At 41.0% G+C, this 27,238-nt stretch overlaps 2 protein-coding genes and 1 long non-coding RNA gene across 11 annotated transcripts in view; 1 reads left to right on the plus strand and 2 right to left on the minus strand.

Moving 5' to 3' along the window:
* MYH11 (myosin heavy chain 11) overlaps positions 1–15,399 on the minus strand; it is a 64,361-nt gene extending 48,962 nt beyond the window's left edge. For 2 of the 5 annotated variants that reach the window (XM_013940174.2, XM_013940173.2), the window contains exons 1-3: positions 15,359–15,392; positions 7,685–8,043; positions 2,858–3,014 (exon numbers count right to left, since the gene is read on the minus strand). In XM_013940174.2, the coding sequence (XP_013795628.1) occupies positions 2,858–3,014; positions 7,685–8,026 (499 nt within the window). In that variant the 5' untranslated portion in view covers positions 8,027–8,043; positions 15,359–15,392. Of the gene's footprint in view, positions 1–2,857; positions 3,015–7,684; positions 8,044–15,358 lie in introns of those variants that run through there. The other 3 variants (XM_067306250.1, XM_067306249.1, XM_067306251.1) reach the window with 3 other exon arrangements.
* On the plus strand, positions 271–26,495 carry LOC106482582 (uncharacterized). 2 transcript variants are annotated; one of them, XR_001292185.2, is made up of 5 exons: positions 271–505; positions 596–868; positions 10,220–10,268; positions 12,894–13,006; positions 26,439–26,495. It is a non-coding gene; the product is annotated as an uncharacterized lncRNA (long non-coding RNA). The 2 variants fall into 2 exon arrangements; XR_001292186.2 differs by lacking the exons at positions 271–505; positions 596–868 and adding an exon at positions 4,419–4,516.
* Positions 21,140–26,942, minus strand: CEP20 (centrosomal protein 20). 4 transcript variants are annotated; one of them, XM_067306254.1, is made up of 5 exons: positions 26,843–26,942; positions 26,147–26,344; positions 25,068–25,152; positions 24,035–24,174; positions 21,140–21,736 (listed from the first exon to the last, which is right to left on the minus strand). In XM_067306254.1, the coding sequence occupies exons 1-5, from the start codon at positions 26,868–26,870 to the stop codon at positions 21,660–21,662; spliced, it is 528 nt and encodes a 175-aa protein (XP_067162355.1). In that variant the 5' UTR covers positions 26,871–26,942; the 3' UTR covers positions 21,140–21,659. The 4 variants fall into 4 exon arrangements, with proteins under 4 accessions (XP_067162355.1, XP_067162354.1, XP_013795626.1 ...); XM_067306253.1 differs by having other exon boundaries at positions 24,035–24,177; XM_013940172.2 differs by lacking the exon at positions 26,843–26,942 and adding an exon at positions 26,464–26,803 and having other exon boundaries at positions 24,035–24,177.
* Between the last annotated feature and the right edge of the window lie 296 nt (positions 26,943–27,238).

The following is a 27,238-nucleotide window of genomic DNA, read 5'->3' on the forward strand; positions in this document are numbered from 1 at the left end:
AGGTTTGATTTAGTTTTCTGCACAAAACATGAGTACGTTTTTACAAACAAAAGCACAGCTTTAAAAGCAGCTGGGGCCCTCTAGAGAGATGGAGAAGCTCCAAAACGGCATGTGCAAGTAAATGAGCAAGCAGAGCGTGGGTGTCCTGGGCCTGTGACGTAAGCTCTTGTGGGACTGCTCCGCGGCTGACCGCCAGCTGTGCGTGGTTGGGGTGGGAGGTGGTGGAGGAGCACTATGTTAAAGGTTCACGTTATGCTCTGTTCCCTCCTCCTCTCTTCCCTTTTCCTTCCTACTTGCTCCCCCCCTCCTCTCCACAGTCGGGAAATATTCCTTCCAGGGGGGCCAGGGAATCATGAGGCGTGGAGGTTCCCGGAGAGCGAGTGGGGCCAGGAAGTGTTTGAGTGTCAGAAGAGCAAAGGGGAAGAACGGAAAGTGCGCCTACCCCTGGGAAGGAGAGGAGAGCATCGGAGAGAGGAGTGAAGAGGGCCTGTGCTGCTAGGATCAGGCAGGGAACTGATACCAATTTTGTGTTAAGCGAAAAACACTTCTCCTTTTTCAGCATAGGTTACAATATGTTATTTTCTCTTTCCTGCAGGTGGCTTGTGGCCCTTTCCTGGCTGTTTTTTCCCCTCTCATTTTTAGGGACAAACAGCAGTATTTGGCATTGCTGAACAAGGAGGTAACCACTGCTGGCTTCTGGCAAGCCGTGGAGCTCTCCTGTGAGGCTGCTTAATGAATTTGAGTGAGGAAGGAGGACTGCTCTCCCTGACCGCAGGGCCTGGTCAGAGCCCTAGACATTGCTTTATACAGAGTGCGTGAGATGATCTGGAAGACAGATACGTGACTTAGTGGGATCAGCTTATGCCAAGTAAGTTTCTGCTGCAATCTGTGAAAAGTGAGATTTACTGAATCATGTTATTCTAAGAGCTTGCACCTGCCCACTCGGCTCTAAACATATTTTATACGCGTGTGTTTATGAATAACTGCTGTTACAGAAAGGCCTGTTTTCAGTACGTCTTTTATCAGTGCTGTAACACTGATCCTCCTTCTCTGTTGCATGGTAATTCTGCCTTCTGGGAACCACTCAGATAAAGAAGCTGATATGGCTCCAGACAGAAGAAATGTCACATAAGCCATAGGAAAAAAAAAGATTGATATAGTACAGCAGATACATAATTCTCTGGGTTTTATATTGAATTAATTATATTTCAAACATTTGTATGTCTAGAAGGGTAAGATTCTAAAGTTGGGAAGCTAAGCTATACTTATGTGATCGACTTAAATAATGAAGTAAACAATTTGCAGCAGTTTAATCATCAGAAGTCCTGAGTATTTTGTTAGCATTATAGTTGAGACGTATGAGTACTCAGGACTTTTATGTGTGTGTGTGGGGAAAGACCTTCTGTTTTCATGCCTTTGGTATCTGTCTCCAGTGGCATATATGCATTGTGCTTGTACCAAAATGATAGAGATTTGATTGGGGTTTACAGTCAGTCTGTCTGGGGTCAGGCAGTTTGGGCTGCCAGGAGAGCCTGTATCATGCTACAGGCGCTCCTCAGCCTATTGTATATAGGATGATCTTTGTTTATTGTGGGGAATGACTTTGTCTTGTTCAAGTTTTGATTTAGACGACAGCAGTTCTCTATGATATGCCAAACTGACTGCTTATGTCTTCTAGTAAACTTATCCAGCTCCTATTTCAAGAGGGACAAATTCAGGAGTGCTGGAATCATTGCTCTTGCAATGTGTTGTGGGCCTAGAGAAATACTGGGTTATCTTATTTACATAGTCAGATAAAGTGCAAAAGGGTTTGGAACAGACTAGTTTCTCAGTGACCATCACTATTCTGTGTATGTATGTAAATATTACAAAAAATCAATACTGGGCACTAATCTAATTGTTGAACTGAAATTTCCAAGCGCTCTTTATTGTTTTGCCCAGTCAGACCTGAAACCCATAAGCCATAACACTTAAATCCTTACGCTCCAAACCAGAAAGCCCTGAACTTTAGGGCCTGGTCTGGAGACCCTTGCTGAGACGTAGTTACAGGCCATAATTTCTGCAGGATTGGGCCCCTGATTGGCGCATTTAAATTTCACCACTAATGCCAAAGCGTTCAGCAATGCCCTGGTTTCCTGGAGCATCCGAGGCTCGTTCTGAGACGGCAAACAGTAGTGCCCTGTAGTCTGCAGGTGTGCAGCGTCATACGTTCAGAGCTAGAGCTTTCTTGTCCCCAGACAAATGATTTTTCCTTAGAGCAAAAAGCCCTTAATCTGCCAGCAGTCCCTGCGTAAGGAGGAGGGCACTGTGAATTTCTGTGGTTTTGTTCATACTGTTTTGGGCCTGACTGAATTTCCATTGCTGCTGGTTGCCATTACTGTTAGAAAACAGAGCACATCTCAGTTCAGGACCCCAAAACGTAAGACTGCCACCAAAGTAGCCCCAAACTGTGATTTTCATTTGCTCTGCTGGTGGAGGCAGAAGCAAGGCCGACAGAGCTTCAGCAGCATTCGCAGCTAACTTTGGAGCAGTCTCCACTCGTACAAAGGGAGCATTTTCCATGCCCGTATTTGCCAAAACTATTTGCTTGACTTTGAAACCTTCCCACATGCCTCTACACAGATGGGTAAAAGGATTGTTTTTCCTTTTTGAGTCACAGTGTTTGTGGACTGCCGTTCCTGCCAAAGAATTCCTAGGAAACTTCCCGAAAGCCCTGGTAGGTCTCTGCAAAAGAGCTTTTCTGCCTGTGCTTCTCCTCCTTGCAGGGGCAAGTGTGGGAGTGACAAGGTGTTTTCTACCACATTTCAGTTATTGTTCAGTGATTTCTAAGAACTGACATGTTATTAAACTTGCCTACCTTGCAGCATGCTCCTGTAGGCTGTGTCTGCAATAGCATAGATATGGGGCGGCATCTCGTGCCTCTTCTTTCCTTTGTACATGTCAATAATCTTCTCTGAATAAATGGGCAGCTGTTTGTATGGATTTATCACAACGCAGAAGAGACCTGAATAAGTCTGCAAGGAAATTCAGATAAAAACCGGAATTAGTATCATGTGCTGTGCCTAGTCTGGGAAACACAGACATCAGCTGCATTTAACTAACAGGATTTTAGTAAATAACACTTCCTTTTGTATTCTGCCTAGTGTAGCAAATGAAGTAGTGACTTCTGAATACATGTGTAGGTGAAGTTTCCAAGTGCACAAATAATAATTTCTAATAATCGAACTGCTAGAAAGTATGTGAATTTAGCTCCCTGTAGATACATCATGCTTTGATCTTGTCGTGCCTAGATCTCTTACAGCATCTTGCCTTCAGTTATTTTCAGTACATAAAGTGAATCATCCTTATTTGGGATTACATAACACCCATAATACTTTACAATATTTCTTTATATGTGTATTTTCAGCATACTGGAATACGTCCTCTACCAAATTTTGTAAGCTGAAGTCTTAGGTAACAACATTGGATTGATGTTGGAAGGTTTTTTAAAAAGAAGATGTGTACCCCACATAACAATAATGCTTGTCTGAGAGAGTCTTTGAAAAAATTACAGTAGTTCCAGATAGGTGTCTAATCAGAATGGTCAGATGCCTTCACTACATGACTATTTCTGTAAAAAGTTTAAGAAAAAAATGTGTTTTCTTTGTACAGTTTAATGAAGGTATTCATTTAAAATATACATTTAGGCAAAAAAGAATATTGACTACAAGTTGATAGTTGCTCATCTGTTTTTTGTTGTTTTTTCTATTTCAGAAAGCTCCAGCTATTGAACTTGGAGCAGAAATAATAGCACATGACAATAGGTGATGAGCCATATGTCACAGTTACCCAGAGTAAGCAATTTGCAAGAGTTTCCCATAAAAAAATAATAAACAAGCCTCAAAACAAGAAAACTCTATGAATTTTTGAGATTATAATTGCAGGGGTATTTCAGCCAGCCTATGTCTGTTGGCTTTAAAACCATGCCAATTTAAAAAAAAATGAAATAATGAATTTGTTCTTTATGACTTAACCATACGTCTGGCAGGTCCCCCCTGTGCGTGCATTACAGTTTCGTGGTGTGCGGCTGCTATCCCGTGTGCCCTTGCCTTGTTCTCAGGGCTGTGGCTAGGGATGGCTCAAGCTGCTTAGGTCCCCTCGCAGGAAGCGCTGGAGCATAGGACTGTAAAATGGCATCTCCAAGGCTTGGATCAGCCAGGGCCTTGGGCACAGGGATTTCCCTTTCCTGACCATATTAGGAAATGGCACTACCCGGTCTCAGCACAGCCTGAGCACTTTATATGGTATTCAGCAAACAGGGAGAGAGCATCCATCAGCTCACAGCCCCCAGGAGCAGGTTGGGTGCTCCGTGCCGTGCAAGAGAGCATCTTGGGTCCTCTTGGTGTTAATGAGTTCCTCTGTTACCTTAGCAGATTGCTACTGCGTTTCTATGGTCTCAAGTGAGATATCAGAAAAATCAAGCTGAAGATCTTCACCAGTTCTCAATATCCCCAAGCTAAAACCTTTGATGTGGAAGGTAAATAATTATTAAGCCAGATTTTCATTGACATTGTAATTTAGAATGAAACTCTGTTAATCATGCTGAAATGAACTTCAGTCTTGTAGGGACAATACATTTGAAAAGTGGTGGGACTTTTTATACTGGAATGACCCGCAGGGCTCTTAAGGAAAGCGTAGCAGGGCCTTTTCTTCAGTAGAAATAGATTTACTGTATACATTCAACTAATCATTCTCAACCAAGTAAGTAAAATAATAAGAGAATAAATTTCCAATTCAGGAAATTATTTAGGCCTCACTTCCCTGGGATTTATAGGTGTGTGTCTGACTTTCAGCATGCGGAGAATCCAATGGCCTCAGCAGGGCTGTTTGTGTGCTTAGCCATGTGCTGACATACCTTCCTAAGTGCAAACTTTGAGGCACAGGAAGCAGGTTATTAAGGCAGGGAAAAAGCTTGAGCTGATGAAGTTCAGGAATCCGTGATTCTAACTGGACTGTGACAGGTGCCTTGTCTCAGCTCAGGAAAGTTAACCAAGACCTCTTAGTTTGGCGGTTTGTAATTCTAGGTATCTGCTTTGCAAGCACTAATTAAAAACTGATTAATATATGTAACATTTTGAAGACAAGCAAGCCAATTGGCTAAGCATGAGATTAAAAATGGGGAGGTTGAGTTCTGTGTGCCTTAGATTATTCTCCCTAGGGATACAGTCTCTCTAGAGAGCTGGATCCAGCAGTTGTATCTCTCCTGAGAAGATCTGGAGGCAACTCGTGCAGGCTGGTACCTTAGGGAGAGCTTCCAGAAAGAAATGCTGAGCTTGTATATCCCTTGGTCAGTCACTGCTGGTGGATATTCAAGAGACACTCATGCAAATATATGCATCTGTGTTGTAAATGCCTGAATTTGGACAGAGGAATCCCATCTCTGGTTCCACTATGCATATATAGTTTCTCATATATGAGGAAGCATTTTGCAGTGTTGGGCAAAGAGTGAATAAATATCACCTGTGAATACAAGCACAAGAAACTTGAATCTACTCTCAAATCAGCGGAAGTTATGTTGTTATTTTACTGATATTTATATCATCATTTTGGGTCTAATTGTGTGTTGACAAGGCAGAGTCTGAGCAAAGCAAAATATAAGTTAGTGGCAGGGCAATTTTTGCCCTTCCTTCTTAATTATCTGTAGTGAAGGGAAAGGCCAGGGAATTTTTCCTGTGTACAGTCACTCTGTGACTTTCAGTTCACATTCTGCATTGAATGCTTTTATTTAATAATATTTACTTTAAATTCATGGAGCAGATGATTTGTTTTTCAGGAAGGTTGACTTTTTCTACGGGAGAATTGTGAATCCCCAGTTGTAGCAGTGATATTCTGAAGGAAAACATTTAAGGTTACAATTTATTGTATGTGTGGAGCTCCAAAAAAGTCTATGTAAGCACTGCACAGCAAAGCGGGGAGACAATTGTTTACAGTTAGTGTCAGAAGTGGATGAGAGCAAAGCCAAAAATTCTGTTTAGCTGCCCCCTATTTTTTCTTCAAAAGATATGACAGTTTTTAGATGTCTGAAAATACTAATAACTTGTTGTAATACAAATCAGAATAATTTATTATAACTGCTAATTTACCATAATCTTAAAATCTAGTCTTTGAAGAAAGAAAGCTTAATTTCAGATACACTTGCTTTTTTTTGTCTCCAGGACAAATTCTTTGACTTATAATTGCATTATCCACTTTTTGAAACTCACTTTCTACAGGAAGAGAAATTAAGTCCCACAAAAATCCACAGAGTAAACATATGTTGGAAACTCCGGAATATTTGTTCACACGGTGTCGCTGAGAACAAAAAAAGAAATGTTTTATCCCACTCTTTTTCTAGTAATTCTTCTTAGATCTTGCAACAAGGCAAGACAAAGTCTCCTTTAATAATTCATGCTGGATGCTGTAATATAGTAGCAACTAGGCTCATATGTTCACCTACAAAATTAGAATCCAAGAAACTCAAATGCTCAAACTTGAAAAATCTAGTTTCTTTCAGGAATCTCAATGATGTTAATTTTAATGCATTCCTGAAGGAAAGATCCTGAGCTTTAGCTCTATTAAGTTATGCATAATAACTAACCAGTTCCTTTGTTCTACTGTATATAACTATCTTATTTTCTGCTTCATTTCCTATCTTCCAATTTAGCATTCCTCATATTAATAATGAGAGATCTACTCCTGCTTCTAAAACCATGTTACTTAAGCTCTATACTTTATTTATTTCACTCATCAGTGGTCTGTCGTGAAAATAAAATTTTCATAGATTGAAATTGTAGATTACTTCTCTACAGCACAGCATAGGGATCCTCCATGTAAAATCAAAGATAGTAGCTAAGCTCCATGGGAACTTTCTGGGCTTTCTTACTGTACAGTTTGATAACTGCTAATGAAGATAGATTACAGGGCTGCTAATATCAAAATATGCTTGTGTCGACTGGAAGACAGAAAAATCTTGACCTGAATTCACATGAACATAGAGGAGATTCCAGTTTGCCCAGACTTGCCAATCTGTATATTAATCAAGGAAAAAAAAATGTGATTTAGTGGATGCATGAGTTTGATCCAGTAACACACTGAAGCATATGAATAGTCTCACTTGACTTTCAGTGGGATTATTCATTTATTCAAACATAAGGTTTTACTCAAGCACCTACTAAACCAGAACTTGACAGCTGCCTTTCAGTGGGAGTTTTGCCTGAGAAAAGACTGTGTGATTTGGCTTTTCCATATGTTCTTTTTGCAAGTTACAGTTGTGGTACATGAGCTGAAAAGTTGTTCAAGTTTCCACTGAAATCACTGGAAAGCCCCTATTTTAAAAGCAGCAGGACTGCAGTGTTGTGTAGCTATCAGAGGGTACTTCCAAAGCCAATAATAATCCTTCAGGATTTGCAAGCTTTGGGGAAGAAACCTTCATGTATTTTAACTTAATTAAGTAAAGCAGTTAAATAAAGAATCAAAAGAATCTTGGGGAATAAGGTGAACTAAATACATTTTTGGTTTGAGATCCCATCGCTGAGGAATGAGGACTTGCATGGCAGTGTTAAACATGAGGACTCTATCTCTGACAGTGGGTGGGATGCATCTCGCTAGTGACTGCACATGGTAGCAAGCAATAGGAAATGCCGTGCAAGTGTTTGATTCTACTTACATAAATTAAACCTGAGAAGTATCTCTCCCGTAGGTTGTGCAGCACTGAAGCTTCATTGAGGCAAGTCAGCTCCGCCATGTCCTCCACTTTGGAGAACTTTGGAGGGTTCATCTTCTGGATGTCATCCTTGCTCAGTGTCACTTTCTTTCCGTTTTCTGCCAGTTCAACCGTCACCTCATCCCCTTTCTCTTCCTTGATACTTGCAGCTTCAAATCCATGTTTCTCTGATGGAACCCAAACCAGTTTCTTCGCTGACCAGTCAGCCTGGGCGAGTGGGTTATTAATGAAGTTTTTGTCCACAAAGAGGAATTTCTCATCATCGCTGAGAGGTTTTTGAGCCATTTTGACTCAGTAGTCACCTGTTGAGGAAGAAAAATATTCTGGTTTAAAGGGAGGAAAATGTGGAGAAATTCCAGCCAAAACATGTTTGTCAGATCTGCTCCGCTCAGTAGTTTCAAAGTGCGGCCGTTATTGTCGGGGATGTATAATGTCAGTGCTGCTGCCAGGGCTGCCCTCATCTGCGTTCATCTGTAAAGGCAGAGCAAAGTCATGTCTCTGGGGCTCTTAAAGATTTGTTACTTAAAGCCAGCTGCAAGATCATGCAGGTAAATGGTGACAATTAGCCTTGCAGGGAGAGTTTAGCAGTTGAACTGTTAAACCCCCCCCACTGCCAGCAGTGCTACCGGAGACTGCTGCACATTTCTGTGAGCAGGCGAGCTGCCATCGGCACCCATTCCCATAGGATGGGTCAAATCGTTTAAGAGGACAGGAGGTACAAATCCTAAATAGAGTTGATCTTGACACTGTTAGGGATTGGATGCTCACGTCCGCGATGGCGGTGCTGCCTGCAGGAGGTACACTGCTGGGGTCTGCTCCTCCCCTCTGCGTCATTTTTAGGGCCCTTTGGAATTATTGGGAGTCAGTTCATTTGCTTAATGGGCTGGTCACTTTGGTAGAGCACTGTGGGAAGGTAGCTTTTAACCTGGGCTGTCCATAAAAACCTAAGGACAAATTCATTGTCATTCTGAGCAATTCAGTTGCCTGAATTTGGGCATTCACTGCCCTTTTAGTTGCTGCAGTGTCTCCTGCCTGGCCACCAGCTGCCACTCCAGAGTGGTGCAGGTCTCTGATATGTCCTGTGCCATATCTGACATCTCCATGCAGATGTCTTTGGGCGCCAGCTTAGATACCTTAGAGTATCTGTGTTTGGGCCACTGAGTCCCGTTCCTTTGTTACCACATCTGAAATGACCTAAATCAAAAGCTTCATGGCAGTAAAACAAATGAGGACTCCTGAGCTTATTACCTACACTTTGTTGGCATTGTACTACAGGTCAGGCAGAAAAGTAAGGCATAATTAATATCTGTGCATCTAGACTGTCAGGACCAAGACTACCAGCCAACCAACTTCCTGCATCCTCATATCTTGCCCATCACAGAGTTAACTGAATTCAGATATACAGAGAATTTCTCATCACCCAAATACTTTTGGGTGCAGACTGAAATACCAGCGCAATAATGAAATAATTAGTAGAACAGTTCCCAGGCTGTGTTCCAGAAAGGACAGAAACAAACTTTACTTGCTGAGGACTATTTCCAATCACTCTAATGACATTTCATTTGGAGATCAATAGGATTAAGAAAAGGTCAAAAGAAAAACCTTAAAGTTTGACAGCAGACTTAGAAAAAAACCATTGTTATCAGTATTGCTGGTGAAGGAGAATTAATTTAGTATTGTCCTCTTTCCATGGTTCAGATAGTGAGAGCTTATCATCTATGAAAGGTAAATGTGTACCACATGAGAGAAAGGGAGGAGAAATAGAATAAGCCTGGAAATTATGCCAGCTATTAGATACCCTGTACCATGATGCTTAAATTGGAAGGATGATGTATCTGCATCATGCAGCTGCACATGGATAAAGCAGCTGGATGTATTTCTGCTCCTTAGGTGAGAGCAATGGGAGGGTTCTGGCTGTCTTGGGGAGGGAGGAGGCGGCCACTGTCCTGTTCTGGCCAGGGGAAGGTACGGAGTAGCTGCACGAGCTGTGCTGATAACGTCTGGAGCTTTCCAAAGTGTCTTCTCTGTCCTATGGGACATACAACACCGAATGAGAAAAGGGATGAAAAGAGGACTCCTTGTGGAGGACAGAGCTGGGAAAGGGTGGTGCTGGTCAAGGAGCCTGCCGCAGTGGCGGAGCAGAGAGGGGAGCTGGGGAGGAGCTACAGTGGGGAGCAGGGAAGAGCATGTGGCTGAGAAAAACATTGCTGTGAGATAGAGGTTGTTTCATTTCCTTACTGAGAACGGATTTAGTATTTACAGCATTCAAACAACATGAATCTTGAGGGAGTTCAGAGAACTGACTGTTAAAGATGTCAGCAATCAGCCCATAAGCAGAATGATATTTGTAAAGACTGGGTTCTGTGGTACGTAGCCAAATGGACACCCTGTACTCTGAGAGTATCAGAGATTGGCTTCCAAAGGTTTTTTTCCCAAAAGTCATCCCACAATCTAATGTTGTTTTTTTTTTTTTTGCAGAGCTAAACTGTGTGAGGGGTCTGAGAGAACAGCATGGATCATATACAAGGTAACATAAAGCTTAAAAAACAAAACTAGCATTTTAGAGGCGCCTAAGGACGTTAGATGATATCACATTGAAATTCAGTGGAAACTAGATGTCCCAGCTCCTTAAACTCCCTTGACAATTCTGTCATCTAAACAATCCCAGCTTTCCTCTAAATATCTTCATTCTAGAGCCATCAGCCTTGTCTCGAAAATCCCAGAAGGAAAATTCACCCAGGGCATGTGTGTGCACGCTGTGTCCATTGTGGTGTGGGCGAGTGGGAGGGAGATCATGACCGGTGGCTTCTGTGGATTGCTGCTTCCCTGTGCAGTGTCCGTGGCCGGCGAGTCTCCGTGAGGGAGCTCTGCTGGATGCAGTCCTTAGCTAGCTCCCAGGGGATTCTTGGAAGAGAGCTGCAAGAGGAAACTATTTGACCTCTGTGTGGATTAAGGCAGAAAATGTTCCTGTGTTGCCAAGAGGGCTGGTGGAGCTGCACAGCTCCAATAATGGAGATGGTATTCTCTCTGGCCGTGTTTTCCAGCTGGCGGCCTGTGGGGTGAATCCGGCCTGACTCTGTGGCCCAGTGGGATAGGGTAGCACAGGGAGTGTTTCCCCACCACCCGCCCTGCTGTAGGGAAGGCAGAACGTGTAGCAACACTGGCAAAAGGAGGAGGGGAAGCCCTTGGTGCTGCTCGACACCTCCTTGCGGAGCCACAGCAGCCCCCTGGCCTTCCAGCTTGCGGCCCAGTGAGCGGCCCTGCTCGCCAGCCACGGCTCCAGGAGAAGGGGGTGCTGCCCTGTCCTCCCGCAGCAGTGGCACCAGACAGAGCACATCCTCTGCTCTGCTGCCTCGGCAGCGCAAGAGGATTTCACTGTCTTGGGCCAAAAGAGAGAGCTGTGTAGGTGTCCCAAAATGTCAGAAAGATTGGAGTGTGTTGCCTGGGCTAAGTGCCAGGTGGCAGCACCTTCAAATCAATAGGAATTTGCTCTTGCTGTCAAACAACCAGAAATTAGACTGAACTGCTGAGCCAAGTTTCATAGAGTCAAATCTTGCTACTTTGAGGCTGCCCACAAATGATGATGATGGAAGTCAAAATAACAAATTGCCAAGACCGTTTACCTCAAAAGCCTAGCCTAAGATTAAACTGGTGGCCAGCTACAAAGCTGGTCACAGCTGGATGAACCAAAAAGTTCTTTGCTGTTTCATTGCCCAAAGATGAAGGAAATGTTCCTTTCCCCATTGGATGCTATGTAAAACACAAAGCATTGACAGAAGTTACAAACATCTGCCACCAAATTACAGAATAATACAGAGCTAGTCTGTCTGTATGCTCTTGTGTTTGCCTACTTCTTCCTGCATGTAAAAATTCTTTCACCTTGTTATGGTGAAATTCAAAAAAAGACTAAATTCAGTCTTTTTGAAACTGAAGTGAGGTCAGAAGGTCTAAGAGGTGGAACAAACTGCAGAGCTTGGAGATAGGAGGTTTTTTCCCTAGATCTAAGCACTATATTTGTCTGTCAAATGTACCATATGATCCTGTGAATACTAGCTTAAACATAAGATCCTACCCTTTATAAGAAGTAGGAGATGGGCAGTCCGAATTGGCTCACTAAACTTGTCTCAAACATAGACAATGAGTGGAAAACTGGCATTTGTCTAAAAAGAAGTTTTCTTGAATGGTCCTGTGGAATTAGAGGGTGAAGTCTGAGTAGCAGCTGTGTACAACAGTAGTAACAGAAAAAATGCAGTCTGCATCTAGATTATAAAGTCTAGATTAATTAATCTAGTAACTAAGGGAAATTTTCTAAATGGAAGGGATAGAAGGTGGGCTCCAAGAACTCAATTAGACGTTTGCTAGTGAGGTGCTGTGCATTTAATGACCTGCTAAAACTTTCTGATTAACAGTTGGAAATAATCCTCTTGATTCATCTCTGATACAGATGGTAGTGCTCTGGTCCAGCACATGATTGATACTGGGGAAACGGGCTGGTGGGAAAGATGCATTACAGGCTGTTGAGAACCTTCCCTGAGAAGGTATAATTGAACCCTTAGCCAGTCCTTGGGTTTTATCCATAGTGCTGCCTAAGCGAAATGGAGACTAATATCTGTGCAAACTCATGGTAAGAGCTTCTCATCCATTTGCTTAAGTAGATGATAGAATCATGTAGAAGATTAAATCCTCTTTTACACTCAGAGGTGAGCTATCCAGGGAAAGGGAGGAGAAGCAATGATAGTAAAACTACTGACATGAAGTTTCTTGCCTTAGAAATGTACCAGATTACACCAAGATCTGCATACCTCTGTTATACTTGCCTAAACCCCACGTGAGCATGTAGGCATGGGCATGCACGCTTCCCTGCATTTCCAGGGAGGATACTTTTCCATTCCCCTTCTGCTGCCCCACTGCAGATATATCCTGCTGATCTTCACTGTCCTTTCCCTTATCATGTCAGTGACAGAAGTTGAATGCTGTCTTTACAGCAGTTTATCCTGAGTATATTATTCCAAGAATAAAGTATAAATATCTCCAGGAAGTGCACTTAATTAAAAGGTTATTGGCCAAGCAGAATTGCCTCCTGGGTCATAGCATAAAGGGACTGCTTTTCTCCTAATGAGAAGATAAAGGATGCTTCTTCCTTCCTCTGCAGGATGTGCGTGTCACTATGAAAGCTTATCACAGCCGTACAGGGAAGAATTATTAAAACAGAGGCAACACGTCTCGGAGTCTGTGAATTATTTCCAAAAATGAAGTCCTGCTCATGTAAGTGGTTTCTGATGGCAGTAACCTGCTATTTGACTCAAACTGCATTTCTTGGGTTGCAGTAGTTCTTTACTAAGGTCTTCCCAGGTTGCTTATCTTTTACTTTTCCAGTACTTAACTGAATGACCCACCTGAGTATTACTTGAAGAAAAAAAAAAAAAAGGATGAATCCCCATCTTGTGACCTTCATTTGGGAACTTGTTCCCTAGCGCAGCCGGCTCCATCAGGAGCACTGCTGTCGGTCCCTGCTGGCCTTTTGCCTCTCCCAGGTGGTCCCTAGGATCACCCTCAAAGGCTTGCTCTCATCACGGACATTTCCATCTGGACCTGAAGGTGTCATGGGTATTAGTTTATTAAAGTTTTTCAACAAAAGAAGAGGGAAGTCTGTATTTTAAGAGATAACATTCTCAGTAATTTTACAGGGCTGTCTTTTTCATAAATACTCAATGTATTCAATCAAATTGTCTGTAAATGTCTTGGCCCTCCTATCAGGTTTTCTAACCTCTGTTAATGCAAGTTATTACATAACTCTGATTAGTTACTTGATAGCTCTTTTAATACTCCATAGAAATTGGCCCAGGTTATTACCTATGTTATAAACTGTAAGAATGAAAAAAGAAGGGAAAAAATTTGGATTCCATTATCTATGATAAATTCTTTTTATCTGGGAAATAGCAGATATTTCAAATACTCCAAAATGTCATTCTATTAAGTAAAGCAGATTCTGTGTGTTCATTAGAATTCATAAATAATCCATATTTTAACTGGACTATGCACAAGTTGGAAAGCTGTCTCTTGCTCTTTGCTTCTTCTAAAATTAACATAAAAGAAAAGCCAGCAGATTTGCAACTAATAAGCCTCAGTGAATTATAAAGAGTCTGGATCCTCTGCATACATCTATGTGTGCTACCATATATGGCGATGTTCTTCTCAATACTAGCTGTTCCACAAAAATGTAATGATAACAAATTCAAAACAAATACCTTTTAGGGACTAGCGTGTCAATTGCAAATGAGATAATAAAAATCATTGTTTACATCTAAGCGAACACAGCCAGAAAAGAGTATCATGCACTAAACTCAAGTGACTATTTAATCAAGCGCTTAGCTTTCCAGGGGTTCATCATTTTAGCCTCTGTGTTAGTGGCTTAAAAGACCCACTTTGGGAGTTCAGAAAGTCGGTCCATGCACAGCATCTTGTTGAAAGCTGCCCTTTAGGGTGAGATTCTGAGTAAAATAAAAGGTTGGCTTGTTTTTAAACAAGTGTGTTTTAGAAAGATTTTATTGAGAAATAGATATTAGGTAATATATTAATGATGCAGTATCTTATGACTTGTGTTATATTTAAAATATCTCATATTGCTTATTCATTATATTCACACACACCTCTCATGCATTTCTATGTGTGTGTGTGTGTGTATACAGACACATACGTACCTATACATATATATATGTGTGTGTCTGTGTGTGTCTGTGTGAAAGAAGCCAGTGAACTTCTGGGATAACACTGAAGCTGCTTTCTGTACTGCCATCTACTGTCTTCTTAATTTAATTGCAGTATTTTGTTAATGTTAGAAGTTTGTTGCTTTCTTTTCTTTTTAAAATAAAAAAGCTTGACTTTTACATTTGAAATTATTCAAATTAGTGTAGTTCAGTGAATTATCTAATTAGTTTTGCCTTAAACTTTATTCCCAGCATACTAAAATACATATATCTAATAGCAAGGTGCTCTTGTATAAAACATTTCCATTTTTTCCTCCTAATTTTTAAGCATTTTTACTATTTAAAGAACAAGTGACTGACAAGCTAATTATTTTATTTGGTTATGTTTTCATTAAACAGCATATGAAGTGTACTAATTCCCTTTATTAGCACCGAAAATGCAGCAATATTTAAATGAGCTCAGCTGCTCAGCGGCCAGGTCCCCGCACCCGACAGTTCCTTGCGGCGGGTACCTGCCGCCCTCCGCAGCGCGGGCCCGCCGGGTGCCTCCCGCTGGGCGCACAGGGTGCCTCTCCTGCTCCGCAGCCAGGTGGGACACCCGCACACGCTTCAAGCTAGATCATCCGCGCACGCTTGAAAAGGTACACCGTCTCTAATGCATTTTAAGCAGAATTCAATTAATATTATGCAAAGCAGGGTAAATCAGCTGAGCATGTCTGATAGGTCTGTTACCACTTCCGAAGTAAATCAATCACTGCTACTGTTAATTAGTAAACTCTCTTCAGGTAATTTACTAAATGTGTTTGCAAAATAGCGTAATATTTAGCTTGCCAAACTACTCCATCCAAAAGAGCTGCTGGCTCCCAGCCCCTTCCCCAGCAGGGATCTCCTGGGTCCCCGTGGTACTTACAGGCGTCCAATTAGGGAAGCAGAGAGTGAATTGGAGAGTCGGGAACCTGTGCAGCCAAGAGCCGGGACAGTCCAAGTCCTCACAGCCTTCGCAGCCTCCCTATATAGAGGAGGAGAAGCTTGTCAGTGGGGAGGGGCCCTGGAAACCACATCCTGCTGGAAAATCCTCTCCGTACCTGGCTTAAACAGGACAGACTTAGCCAAGGACCTTGTGCACAGGAGGGCCTCACTGAGGGCTGCCCCCCTTGCCTGGGCTGCTCTTTAGTGAGCAGGCTGGTGCTTACCAGCGCTGGCTTTCCGTGCTTTCTCACAGTGGCTTGTGTGTCGCAGGAAGGCACAAAAGAGGTGCCCCTAGCTCGCAAGTTCAGAGTTTTTGCTTTTTCCTAGAATGAAATGATTTGGCCAAGGAAATGGACCTTTAACCCCTTCCTGCCTTGGCAGCATCCTCACCCATTACGGCCCCCAGCCCAGGAGAAGGACAAAAGCCAGACCATGGTCCCCAGTCACTTGGGAGGTCCTGCGTTTACATGGGCTAAGCTGAGTGCAGGAGTTCAGGGGTTGCGTAGGAGAAGGGGGTTATTCCTAATGCAGCAGGGATGTGGGGGTGGAGGTTGCACTGGGTCTCCTTGTGTTTATGCAATGTGTAGAGCCTGGGGCTGTATTGAGCCTTGTTTGCCCCTGGGAATAGAGGGTTGTTTCCCAGCTCCCCACCAGATTTGCCAAAGTTTCTCTTGTGATGCGGTGCTCAACTCAGTTCCTGAGAAAGGACTGTAAATACTTTTTCATTTAAAAGAAATACCTCCCTCTGTCCATAAAAGGAAGAAGAGAACTGATAGATAGCTGAAGGGGAGCAGTCCCTGGGATGCCATGGAAAGAGCAGGAGGCAGCACCGTCTGCTGGGGAGGGGGGAAAGGAGGACACGGTGCTTGGAGCCAGACCTGGGAGGCTAGGGAGTGATCTGCTCCTCGTCAAACCTCCTTCACGCCCCCGAAACCTTCAGTCCCCAGCTGTCCTCCCTCCTCCCCCCACTAGTAGCCAACAGCCTTGTGCAGCAAGACCTGTGGATGGAGACATCCCAAAAAGGGAAAGCTAGGATCCTCCAGGAATTCCCATCGACGTGCCAAATACAAAATACCGAAACAACCCCCACTCAGCAACAGGCTAAATATGGTGTATACCCAAAGGATCAGAGCACAGTCCTGGGTGGAATAATTTCTCTTGACATCAACAGTCCTGTCCTCTCTGGAAAATAAGCTCTCCTGGGGAAGATGGATGAGACACTCATTGGTCTCAGCATCCTAAAAAAATACTTCTGAAAGGAGGCTGGGCTGCAAACCTCTGGTGTCACCTGGTTTAAGTGCTGGTTTTTGCAGGTGTGGGGGACTGGCAGACCCTGGGTCTAGCTCTGCCCAGTGGTGCACAAATCCGGGCAAATAGTAGGGAGGGGAAGGGAATGGGAATTCCTCCCCTGACACATTCCAACAATATCACGTACAGACATCAGTTTTTCGATCATGTCCAGGCCTTAGCAGGAAAAGACTAGCCTTCCCACCACAGCCAGACTTTCCACTGGCTGCAGCCGGGAGTTTCAGATGCAGGTTCATATCTGCTGCCTTGCAAGTTGTCCGGTGGCCGCACCGCCATGCAGAGCCCTCGGGGACCAGGAAGGGAGCAGTAGCATATCAAATTCATGCACGTGTGATTGTGCTGGAACAAAGCCAGGGGAAATGATATCCAAGATGTAAAGCCAAGAAGCTGACCTTCGTTAGCAGAAAGTTCCTGAGTACTTCATCTTATTTTTTCTGCCTTTTCTGTGTTGCAAGCTTAGCTTTTAAGTAGGAGTATAATGAAATGCAAGGGGATCCTCTGAAAAGTATGATCAGATTAGCAGTCATAAAACTTATCCTAAGAAGTTCCTTATAAACCCATACAGCTGTTTCACAAAACCAGACGCATTTTAATAGTAGCTTAAAAAGGAGTGGAAATTATTCCTCCTGGTTTGCAAACCACTGCATGTGCACATGCAGGCTTGCTATCTGGGTAGTATGTTTAACAGAGTCAGTGGTAGAGGGTGATATATGATGTGACTTTAAACTGAACTGGAAAGTCTAAAAAATATTACTGCTAGGAATGTAACAGTGGCACTCCTGAGCCATGTGGGGTGGGAACTGTCAAGTGCTTGGCTTCCAACCTTGACTTAAAAGTTAACATAAGAATATACTAATAATATAACCTGTTTGGGATTTCCTAAATGTTGAGGTGCTTTTTTTAAATCAAAGTTGCCTCAGAATGAAGGACGGTGATTCCCAGTGGATGGTGCCTTTGTGATTAAAATCAGGGCCCCAAATCCAGGAACAACAAAATAAGCTTAATTAAAAAAACCCTAAACTTTTATTTTTTAAATATTTTTCTAGAAAAAATACAGTATTGAGCAGTCTGCACTTAAATATCTCCTTGCTGAATTTGCACTGAAAATATTGTACTTGTAAAGAAAGAGGACTTGAGAAGGAAAGAAAGCAACTTCCAGCTGTCTTACCACTGTTTAACCACAGTGGAGGAAAAGAAAAGCATTACAGGTGATGGGTTACTATATTAAATAATGTGCTTAATACAGGTAAACAAATTGTTTAAAAATGATTTTACCAAAGTTTACCCAACCATATTTCTTTAAGCTGACAAATGTAATTGGAAGCTAACAAATATAAGTGGTGGGTTATTGGAAGCCAACAAATGTACTTGGCAGATTAACACCTATATAAAGACATGCACTTGCAACATGAGGGACGGTCTGCCTCCAAAGCAGAAGAACAATTAAGCATGAGAGGAGTCTGACAAGGCAAAACAGTCACAGACTGCTTATCTGCTTAATGTTACGCCTTGTGCTTAATGCTGGACTCAGGTCAGAATCCTCAGCCACTTCAACAATTGAATTTTTGTTGACCTGATAAACTCAGACTATATGAAGCATACAGGTCAACTCTAAACCAGTTGGAAACCAACTGCTAATGAAAGAATGTCTTTTAAAGGGTCAACAAATATTTTTGGCTTTCTCTTCCTAAACATAATTGCGAAATGATAATCACTTGTCCGGAAAAGTGATCAACTGACACCAAGATGCAGCTTGATACAAAGGGTGCCCAGGAAGGAAAGTGTAACCGACTCCCTGGAGCGTGTTGATAAAGCTTAGAAGAATTCTTCTGTGTGCATGACAGAAACCAATACCTCTGAAGCAACACTGATGCTATAGATTCTAGAAATGTAGTTTCCTCTGATTTTAGGGGAGGGCAAACATTTGGTTTTAAAGACATTTTTTAAACTTGTGTGTTAAGTTCTTCCAACGTGCTTTCCAGATCTGATATCCATACAAAACTGCGCTGCCTCCTTGTCACCTTCATTTGTGATACCACACTTGGACAAAGAATAGCCTCTTTTAAATTAACTAACTCCTGTCCCTAACAATCTTGTTTACAATATTCTATCATCTCCAAAAAAATTTAGAATTGCATTTTGCTCATTAAAACCCCCAAACTTCTACATCCTCATATCTTTTTCTCATTTTCTATGTTTGTAGAAAGAATACAGGCAGTTAATGCAAGACATTACAGTCTATAATTAAGCTAGATAGAGCATCTTAAATTGTTTGAGAAAATGATTTTTGTGTATGTACTTACTGGGATGGAGATTTTATCCAAAATCAGAATCTGTGACTCAAGAGTTGTGAAATATTTTCATCTAAATACTGAACTAGCTTAGTTTAAACTTTTAAGGAAAGATTTTTTTAAAGTGCATCCTTATAGTATAGAATTTGCACATCCTCTTCATACTTTAACAAAGAAGGCAATCTGATACTCATAGGATTTGCTACATGTCTGAATTTGAAAGATGCTCTCATATTTCATTTACTGTCAGGATAAACGCTAGACCATTTAGAATGTGATTACACAAGTATATTTTCACAGATATATTTCAAAGCTTTGTTGTACAAATAAATACTACTAAAAGTATACTTATTTGCTTGTACAATAAATTATCATGTTCCGAAAACCAAAATCTTTGCTATGAAAGTATTACAGAATTAGATGAAACTAATGTTGCACAGAGAGCAAACAAGCCAGCTCCTATCCTCCGTATCAGTACAGAACCTTGCACTGACAGCTCTCTCCCCTACTGCCCATTACAAAGAAAAGAGTCCTGAAATTCCCTTCTGTCTAAAATGGATTTCTACTCTGATTTCAGATACACACCTTCACTTCAAAACTCAGTGAAGCACATACTTCTAAAGCCTCTGCTTTCATGGTTGTGGAGACCATGATCGTGCTGAGCTGTGCTCTTGGGAAAGGATGAGGCCCAAACTTCCTTTCACCTTCTTCCATCACAACAAAAATATTACTTCATTTCTACCACTAAAGATCTATCTATTTCCTGGGGATCTCTGTGACAAGTGGGCAGCTTCTGTATGACCTGTACTGGGAAGACACAAAGCAGATGTTTAGTTAGACTTTAGTTACACTGAAAGATTTGCATAGCACTGAAAGTTACTGCTTCTGTGTTTTCCAGCAGAACATTTTTCTTTGCTCTTTAAAAGATGATTCAGATTCTGAGTATACATACTAATTTAACCCACTTGGTTATGGAGAAAGAGGCATCTAGAATTTAACCTCTGAAAAAACACAAAATTAAAAATTCAGGGTTTTACGTGGCCAGAGCAATCATATCTGCATTCTTTAAAAGTTCATTTTTGCAACTTAACCATAGAGGCACTTACAGCTCATTGCAAAATGAAGATTTGTAACTAATACCTTAGAAGACAAGTTTTCTGCTGTATTTTTAGAGAGAGAAATGCTGAAGAGGTAGATTGGTGATTATGTGAATGAATATTTCTGTTAATGTGGCAGGAAAGAAACATAAAAAGGAGGCAGAATCCCCTGATGCTATCTTTTGCACAGATCTTCAGCTAAGTAATTGGATTTGATTGTAGTGTTAACATAGTTTTAGCACAGCACACAGCCAGGGTACAGACAGGGATAAATTGGCTTGCTTAACCCAACAGTCAATTACAATTGATGCAAAGCTACAGAAGACTTAAAGAACTACTCGAATGAGGTAAATTTGCAAACACATCCCTCCCCCTTCCCTCCCCCCAGCGATGGGACCAGTCCTGAGAGACTTGTGAATCAGCAAATGGGCAGGGAGCTGCCAGCATGGCCAGTCGCAGGGAGGGGATGAGCTCGCTGCTGATCCTTGAAACGGGTGAATGCGGCTTCCCCTTATATTATACGCATACTCACTGTCTGCGATTTCATATCACAGTAGAGTCTAGGCTGCTTATTGAAATAAAAAATACCTATAAGGCTAACTGGGTCTAATCACGATTAAGGCAAAACTATGCAGAGACTGTACAACACAGGGTACTCTCACTAAAATTCACAAACTGCATGTTCTCTTCCACTCATTTTTATGAGTATAGATAACAAACCTGCGTTATTTTTGATGTACCCCTACAAGTTCTGCTTTTAAAATAAATTACCATCTCAAAAAATGTAAATACCACAGCTAAAAAATAGCTCTGGGAATCAGTAATCTATTATCAACTTTATTTTTAGTTTCCCCTGACTTTGACCTTCATGTCCTTTGGGAAAAAACAAAAGTCCCTCCCCCTCCCATATACTTAGTTTTACACCATACAATTTATAGCAACTCCAGATGGAAAAGACTTGCCCTCATTTGTTTGCTGGCATGAAGATAAATATAGTCCTGGTTTCCGGAGAATTAAAAACAACTATTCCTTTAAACCATTTTAATTTTCTTTTCAAATTTATTTTTCCATACTTATCTGAAAGTAGCAGCAGCCTCAACACCACTTTTTAATAAAGAATTATTAAAATACTTACTTTGAACCCTTTTGAAACACCACACAGAATAAAACAGAGTATTTTTTATTCTAAAATGCAGGAAAAAATACTCCAAGACAGAACATCATAAGGAAAGTGCAGGAATGGTAATTTTTCTGATATATTTTTATTTTTATAAAAATAAACGCAGTATTTTTAGGCCCAGTTCTAGACAGAGGTTTGACTAATTTGACTTCATATACAGTTTTCCTTCTATCAGCACTGAAGGAAGATGTCCTTTGCTAACATTTTTTTTATTGGCAATTAATATGACCCTGTCTTCCTGTCTGATGGGTAGCTTTTACAAATTGAAGTGGCCCACTGGACATGATGGAACAACTTATGTAAAGAATTAATTTCTTAAATTAACTCCCAGAGAACTTTATATGAAAAATTAACATATGAAAGACATCATCTGTTTATACTCGGTAAAACAAGGGGTTCTTCAATGCTAGTGCCAGCCATCCTTCCTGGTTCTGGAATTCTATCTGAAAATGAAGCACAGACAAGTGTTTCACAAGTATTTTCATGCATCTGCAGATCCAAAGATATAACTGTTATTTTCTGCTAATATGAACCCTGATACAGAAGATCATTGTAAGAAACTTGCGCAATTTTACAATTATAAAGTATTTTGTCCATGCACTGATATGAAATAAGAGATTATTAAATAAATTATTAAAGATTAGATCTAAGACAACTGCAGCTCCAGTATAGCGACAGAACTAAAGAACCACCAGATTTCAACAACAGAAGCAAGACAATTTCTAATATGAAAAGCAAGTTATATGTTAAATACAAGACCTAAGAGTTGAGTTTATGAATGCACTTTATCATATTAATATGCAGCCTAATTAAAATAGCTAGGTAATTGGTATTTTAAACACACTGCCTGTAAGTCTCCACTAACATATTCCAGAAACATATGCAGAAAGTAATATCAGACTATAGTTACTTTAAGGTTAAAAGCCTTAAAGCTTTACTTTTGTATTTTTCTTTAGTTCAAAGAGCAACAAGCAATAACATCTGATAACTAACTTGAGTCTTGTAATTGACTCTAAACAATTAAATCCCTATGTGAAATTCTATTGGAGTCAACAGGGTCAGGTGACCTGCAGAGTCAATTTCAAAACTGAGGTACAAAGTTATACTTTTAAAAAATTCTTCTATAACATTTAATTTAGTATAAAAAAAATGGAGAAATTTCTGTCAGGAATAAGAATTTTTTAACAGAGAGACCAGTTACAGCCAGTTTTGGTACTGAAATTTTACTTCTTTGGCACCCCCTTCTGGCAGAAGGGAAACAGTATTGTCTCAATGAATCTAATTATTAAAAAGAGTGCTTATTCAGTCCTTCTCTCACACTTTTTAGATTTCTTAAGACTATCTCAGTGCTCAGGTTTTTCAAATTTTATGGATATGAAAAAAATAGTCGATAGTACTATTAGTAATAACATGATACTACTAAACAGTCCAAATTCCCGCAGAGTAGAAAGTAATATGCCAGGCAGACTCTTCAAAGGAAAAAGCTGGACCAATGATCCCTTTCGTTCTGTAGCTTAGGCAGCATTAATAGTAACCAGTCAAAGAGCAGACCAGAAGAGGAAAACAAGATTTAGCAGTGTTCTACTTTATAGCAGTGAACTTGAAGCTTAAGCTGCTGAAGTCAATGGGATTTGAAATGTCCTCAGAAAAGATTTATGCCTGTATACAGAATGAACAGTGGAAGAATTAAGAACTTTCTATAAAAATTAAGTAAGTCAGAACAGATGAGAAACAAAAAGATATGCCCACTATTTAATATATTTTACTGAGAATTTAGGTTAAATTCCTGTATTAAATTGCCAATGTAGTCACAACTGTCTCCAGTCAACTAATTCTAAACTGGTAATAGTGTAAGGGAGTACAATTTGGCCAGTTTAACTTTTAGGCAAATGGGATCGCAATTTGTTGGATGACCTTTCTGATAACAATACTTTCTGATATTAATATTTTTTGGTCTTTACCAGTAACTGCAGCAGTAAATTTTTATTTCTAAAACCCTAGCATAAATGGCATGGCAAGTTTTCTTCCATTTACTAATTAGAATAGTACATCTGTCCAATTTAAAATTTTCAGTATTTTACAGTCTGAAAACCTTAACAGAATAAAGCTGAACAATTGCTTCCCCTCCAATTCTTCCCTTTAGTAACTAACAAGTAGCTACAGCTACCATAAGATCAACAGGAACTTCACAGTACTTTGCACTGTTGAAAAAAATATATAAATTTGGCTGTCTGCAATTTTTAAAAATGCCTTCTTTCTAAATAAAATACATTTCCATTTCAGAGGGAAATTTCTACTACTGACACATCTGAAGACCAGTCAAGCAGTTCTGAGGATATTTAGATTTGTATAGCATTTATGCTCTCTCATCAGCATAACAGTAGAAAAGAAGCAGGCATAAGAGCTTTTGTAAGTTGGTCACCAATTTAAAAAAAGGAACGTATACAGGTAGTTTCAGAAATCACAGGTGGGTCTTTCATGAATTGGATACAATAGGACATTTCTTAAATGAATATGTGAGCAACAGGCATGTTCAGGTCAAACAGCTTAACAGTATTTTTGAGGTATAAACAATGTTGTATTGAGGAATTCTTCTTACAAAAATTTGTCAGTTCAAAACATTCCTTGCATAGAGAAGAAGGCATATCGTGTCCATCTCCATGTTCATGTGGTTATAAGCATATGTATTATACAGAAAAACTAGTCACAAACAAAACTTCTGCAAAAATGACCATACACACCTTTTTGACTTCTCTCAGTAGATGGTTTGCCAAGATTCTGCCTTGGATAGTTCAGCAAAGACACTTTTGGAAGAGTATTTGGGGTACTTTCTTCTTTACCACCATGTAAGAAATGAGCTATGATTCCATACAAGAGAGGTCTGCTTAAAAAAGAAAATGATAAAAGCAATCTATAAAATATATGAAATACTGAGCATTAAAAAAACCCCCAAACTTCCTAAGAGGTTCTTAGACCTTAATGTTTACTCCTAGAATATGTACAGATGTCTTTAGATTAATTAAAATACATTATGTCCAGTGTAATTATACAAGTAACCACAAACCTAAGCTCATCCTGAAGACCAGCGCCATCTCAAAAATCCTACACCTAGAGACATTCTCAACTGAACTCCAGATCCCGTGTAGGCGAAGAACCAGCGCATACTTAGCACATGAATACAGTACATTTTCACTCATGCAATATTAAGTATTGGACTTTGGCAGGCTAGTCACCACCAGACATCCCAAACTTGATTCTGCTTAATCACAGGACAGATGGTATGAGCCCAAACTACAGAGACCATTTAGCATTATCTGCACAAACTTGTTTCAGTATCTTATCTCATGGACCCTGTCATATCATATTGTGAATTTATATCTAATCTCAGAGAACAATAATCTTTTTATTGCTCTACAAAAACTGACAGATATGCAAAGAACATATTTGTTCTCTACCTCTAACTGTAGGGAAGACTACTGGTAAGAAACTTGTGTTTTCGTGTGCAAATACACTATCTGGAGAGTGCTACAGAGCTGGCAGAATTAAATGTTAGTTTTGAATTTTGGATATGTTTGAATATGGGCCCATGTTTCACATCAGAAGTTTGAGTCTTGCATGTTAGACTAGACATGCGATCTAGTCACATTAACAACTGGGGAGGTAACATTTAAATGCGATTTCTAATAATACTAAATAGAAATGAATGTTACTGATAGTACAAAGAATGTTATATGCAAAACCGAATATACTGTGTTTTCCAGAAGCACTCCTTACATTGATTTGCTATTTGCATCTTCGACTAGATTCAGCTCTTTGACAAGAAACTGTCTATCCAAGGGCACTTCAGGTTGGCCAGACTCTGAAAAAGAAATTTCCGCACAATTCTTAAGATTGGTATGGAAAATATCACCAATGTAACTTCTTAAGTTTGAGAATCAGAATGCACACCTTACTTTTAGACTGGAAATTTCTAACTTTATATTGTAACTCCTGGGAACACACTTAAGCATTAGTGCTTCATATTAATACAATTTGCAATAGCATATTATGATATTTATATTCACTCTAAAGGAATCTAAGAAAAATATTAAAAAAATCTTAATAGTATTATGATGAATTAATGAGGCAAACTATTTCTTCTCTAGAGAAGTACTGTTATGAAACAGATTGCACACATTAATTACAACATAGACTACACCTCTGTTCCCTCTCTCCATTGAGATGAACATGTCTGTAATTTTAATAGAATGAAAACTACTAACATATCAAATTATTACATAGCAAATGTATATTTTAAACATAGAATATATAACCAAGTTTCTGATATGATTCATATGCATGAATTGCCAGGACTGTTATAAATCAGGCTATCAACTACTTTATGTACATATTACTTTAGAATATTTCTCAAAGGATTTTGTTCCTGCATTCGCAGGATTTTCATTATTTATTTTACCCAAATGCCAGTGAGAAAAAATTGTGGTATATGCTTAAAAAATATTATTAATCATTTTCCAAAATGAAAGTGGACATTCCAAGAAAGGTATTTTGATTTTGCAGGCTGCTGGAAAGTTTTCTTGCTTATGCATCAATTTTTCTGTCAAAGCATTCGTCTCAAGGGAAAACAGCAAAGAATAAGTGTTCTTGGGAACTAATGATATGATTTGGCTTAATGCTGCAAAGAAGGCAGTATAAAGTGTTTGTGCCTTATTTATTTCCATTGGAAGACAAGATAGTACAGTTTGGTCACACTTACTAATGTCATAACCCCAGCTGAATTACTCAACCAAACAGTGATGACAACAAGCGATGACAATAAAAGCCAGTGGAAGATCATACATCTGCCCCAATACCTGCAGTTAAAACAGATGCTGCATACTTATATTTGTTATATTCCAAGTATTCACGAATGAGTTCATTGATTAAGAGATTTTCATGGGACAGTGGTGGCCGTGGTTCACTTTGGTCATCCAGCGCATTAAAAACTTCAGCTCTGATCCTTGCTTTTATTTGCCCAAGCGCACCTCTCTTTTCCAGTGTGTCTTTTAAAACTATTATCGTAAAAAAAAACGGTTAATGCAAAGCTATGTGTATTAAGTGACGCTAACCATCAACACTATAAACATAGTTTCTTCATTTTCACAGGGAAACGAATATAGACTATACACACCTGTTGGTATGCCAGCAACAACACTGGGAACATTACAGATAAAAATCCAGCCCTTAAAGAAATTACAGCATTTTTGTTTTTGAATGGTAAATATGGGTTCTAGCAATTTCAGAAGCGCGTGTGATGTCATTCAGTAAGTAAAGGCCAGATCAAGCCGGGGGACAGGAGCCCAGCGCTGGTGCGGAGGCTCAGGGAGGCGCCTGCGCTTCCCAGCGGCCTGCGCGAGGAGCGGCCGGCTCCGCCAGCGCCTCAGGGCGACTCCGAGGCCCAGCGGGCCGCCGGCAGGGAGCCGCTGGCTGCGTGAAGAGGGGCCGGCCGGGCAACCGCCCTCCCGCCCCCGCTCGGAGCGCGCCCCCTCCGCCAGCCCAGCCACCGCAACCTGCTTTCAGCTCCGCTACCGTCGCCATCGCCCAACGGCTCCGCCGAGGACCCGGATGACAGCACCCCCGCGGCGGCCGGCGGGCACTGCGCAGGCGCAGCGCGGCGGCGGCAGGAGGGGCCGCCGGCGGCACCGCCTCTCCGCGCGCGCCAGCCAATGGGGCGGCGCGGCGGGCGGCGCGTGGCGTTTGAGCGGGGCCCGGCGCGCGGCCGGCGGGTGGGGTCGGGGTTCGTTGGGGTCGCGCGCGCTGCCTGAGAGGAGCCGGGGGCTGGTGATCGCCAATAAATATATATATTGCGCGCGGCTGCCATTCCCCATCCTGCGTACGCTGCAGGTGCCTCCGTGTAGTTCAGTCTGTGAGCTGGGATTGGGGGGCCCTTCCGGGTGGCCGCGGTT

The sequence above is a fragment of the Apteryx mantelli genome, chromosome 16, assembly GCF_036417845.1.
Source record: "Apteryx mantelli isolate bAptMan1 chromosome 16, bAptMan1.hap1, whole genome shotgun sequence".
NCBI classification, from domain to species: domain Eukaryota; kingdom Metazoa; phylum Chordata; class Aves; order Apterygiformes; family Apterygidae; genus Apteryx; species Apteryx mantelli.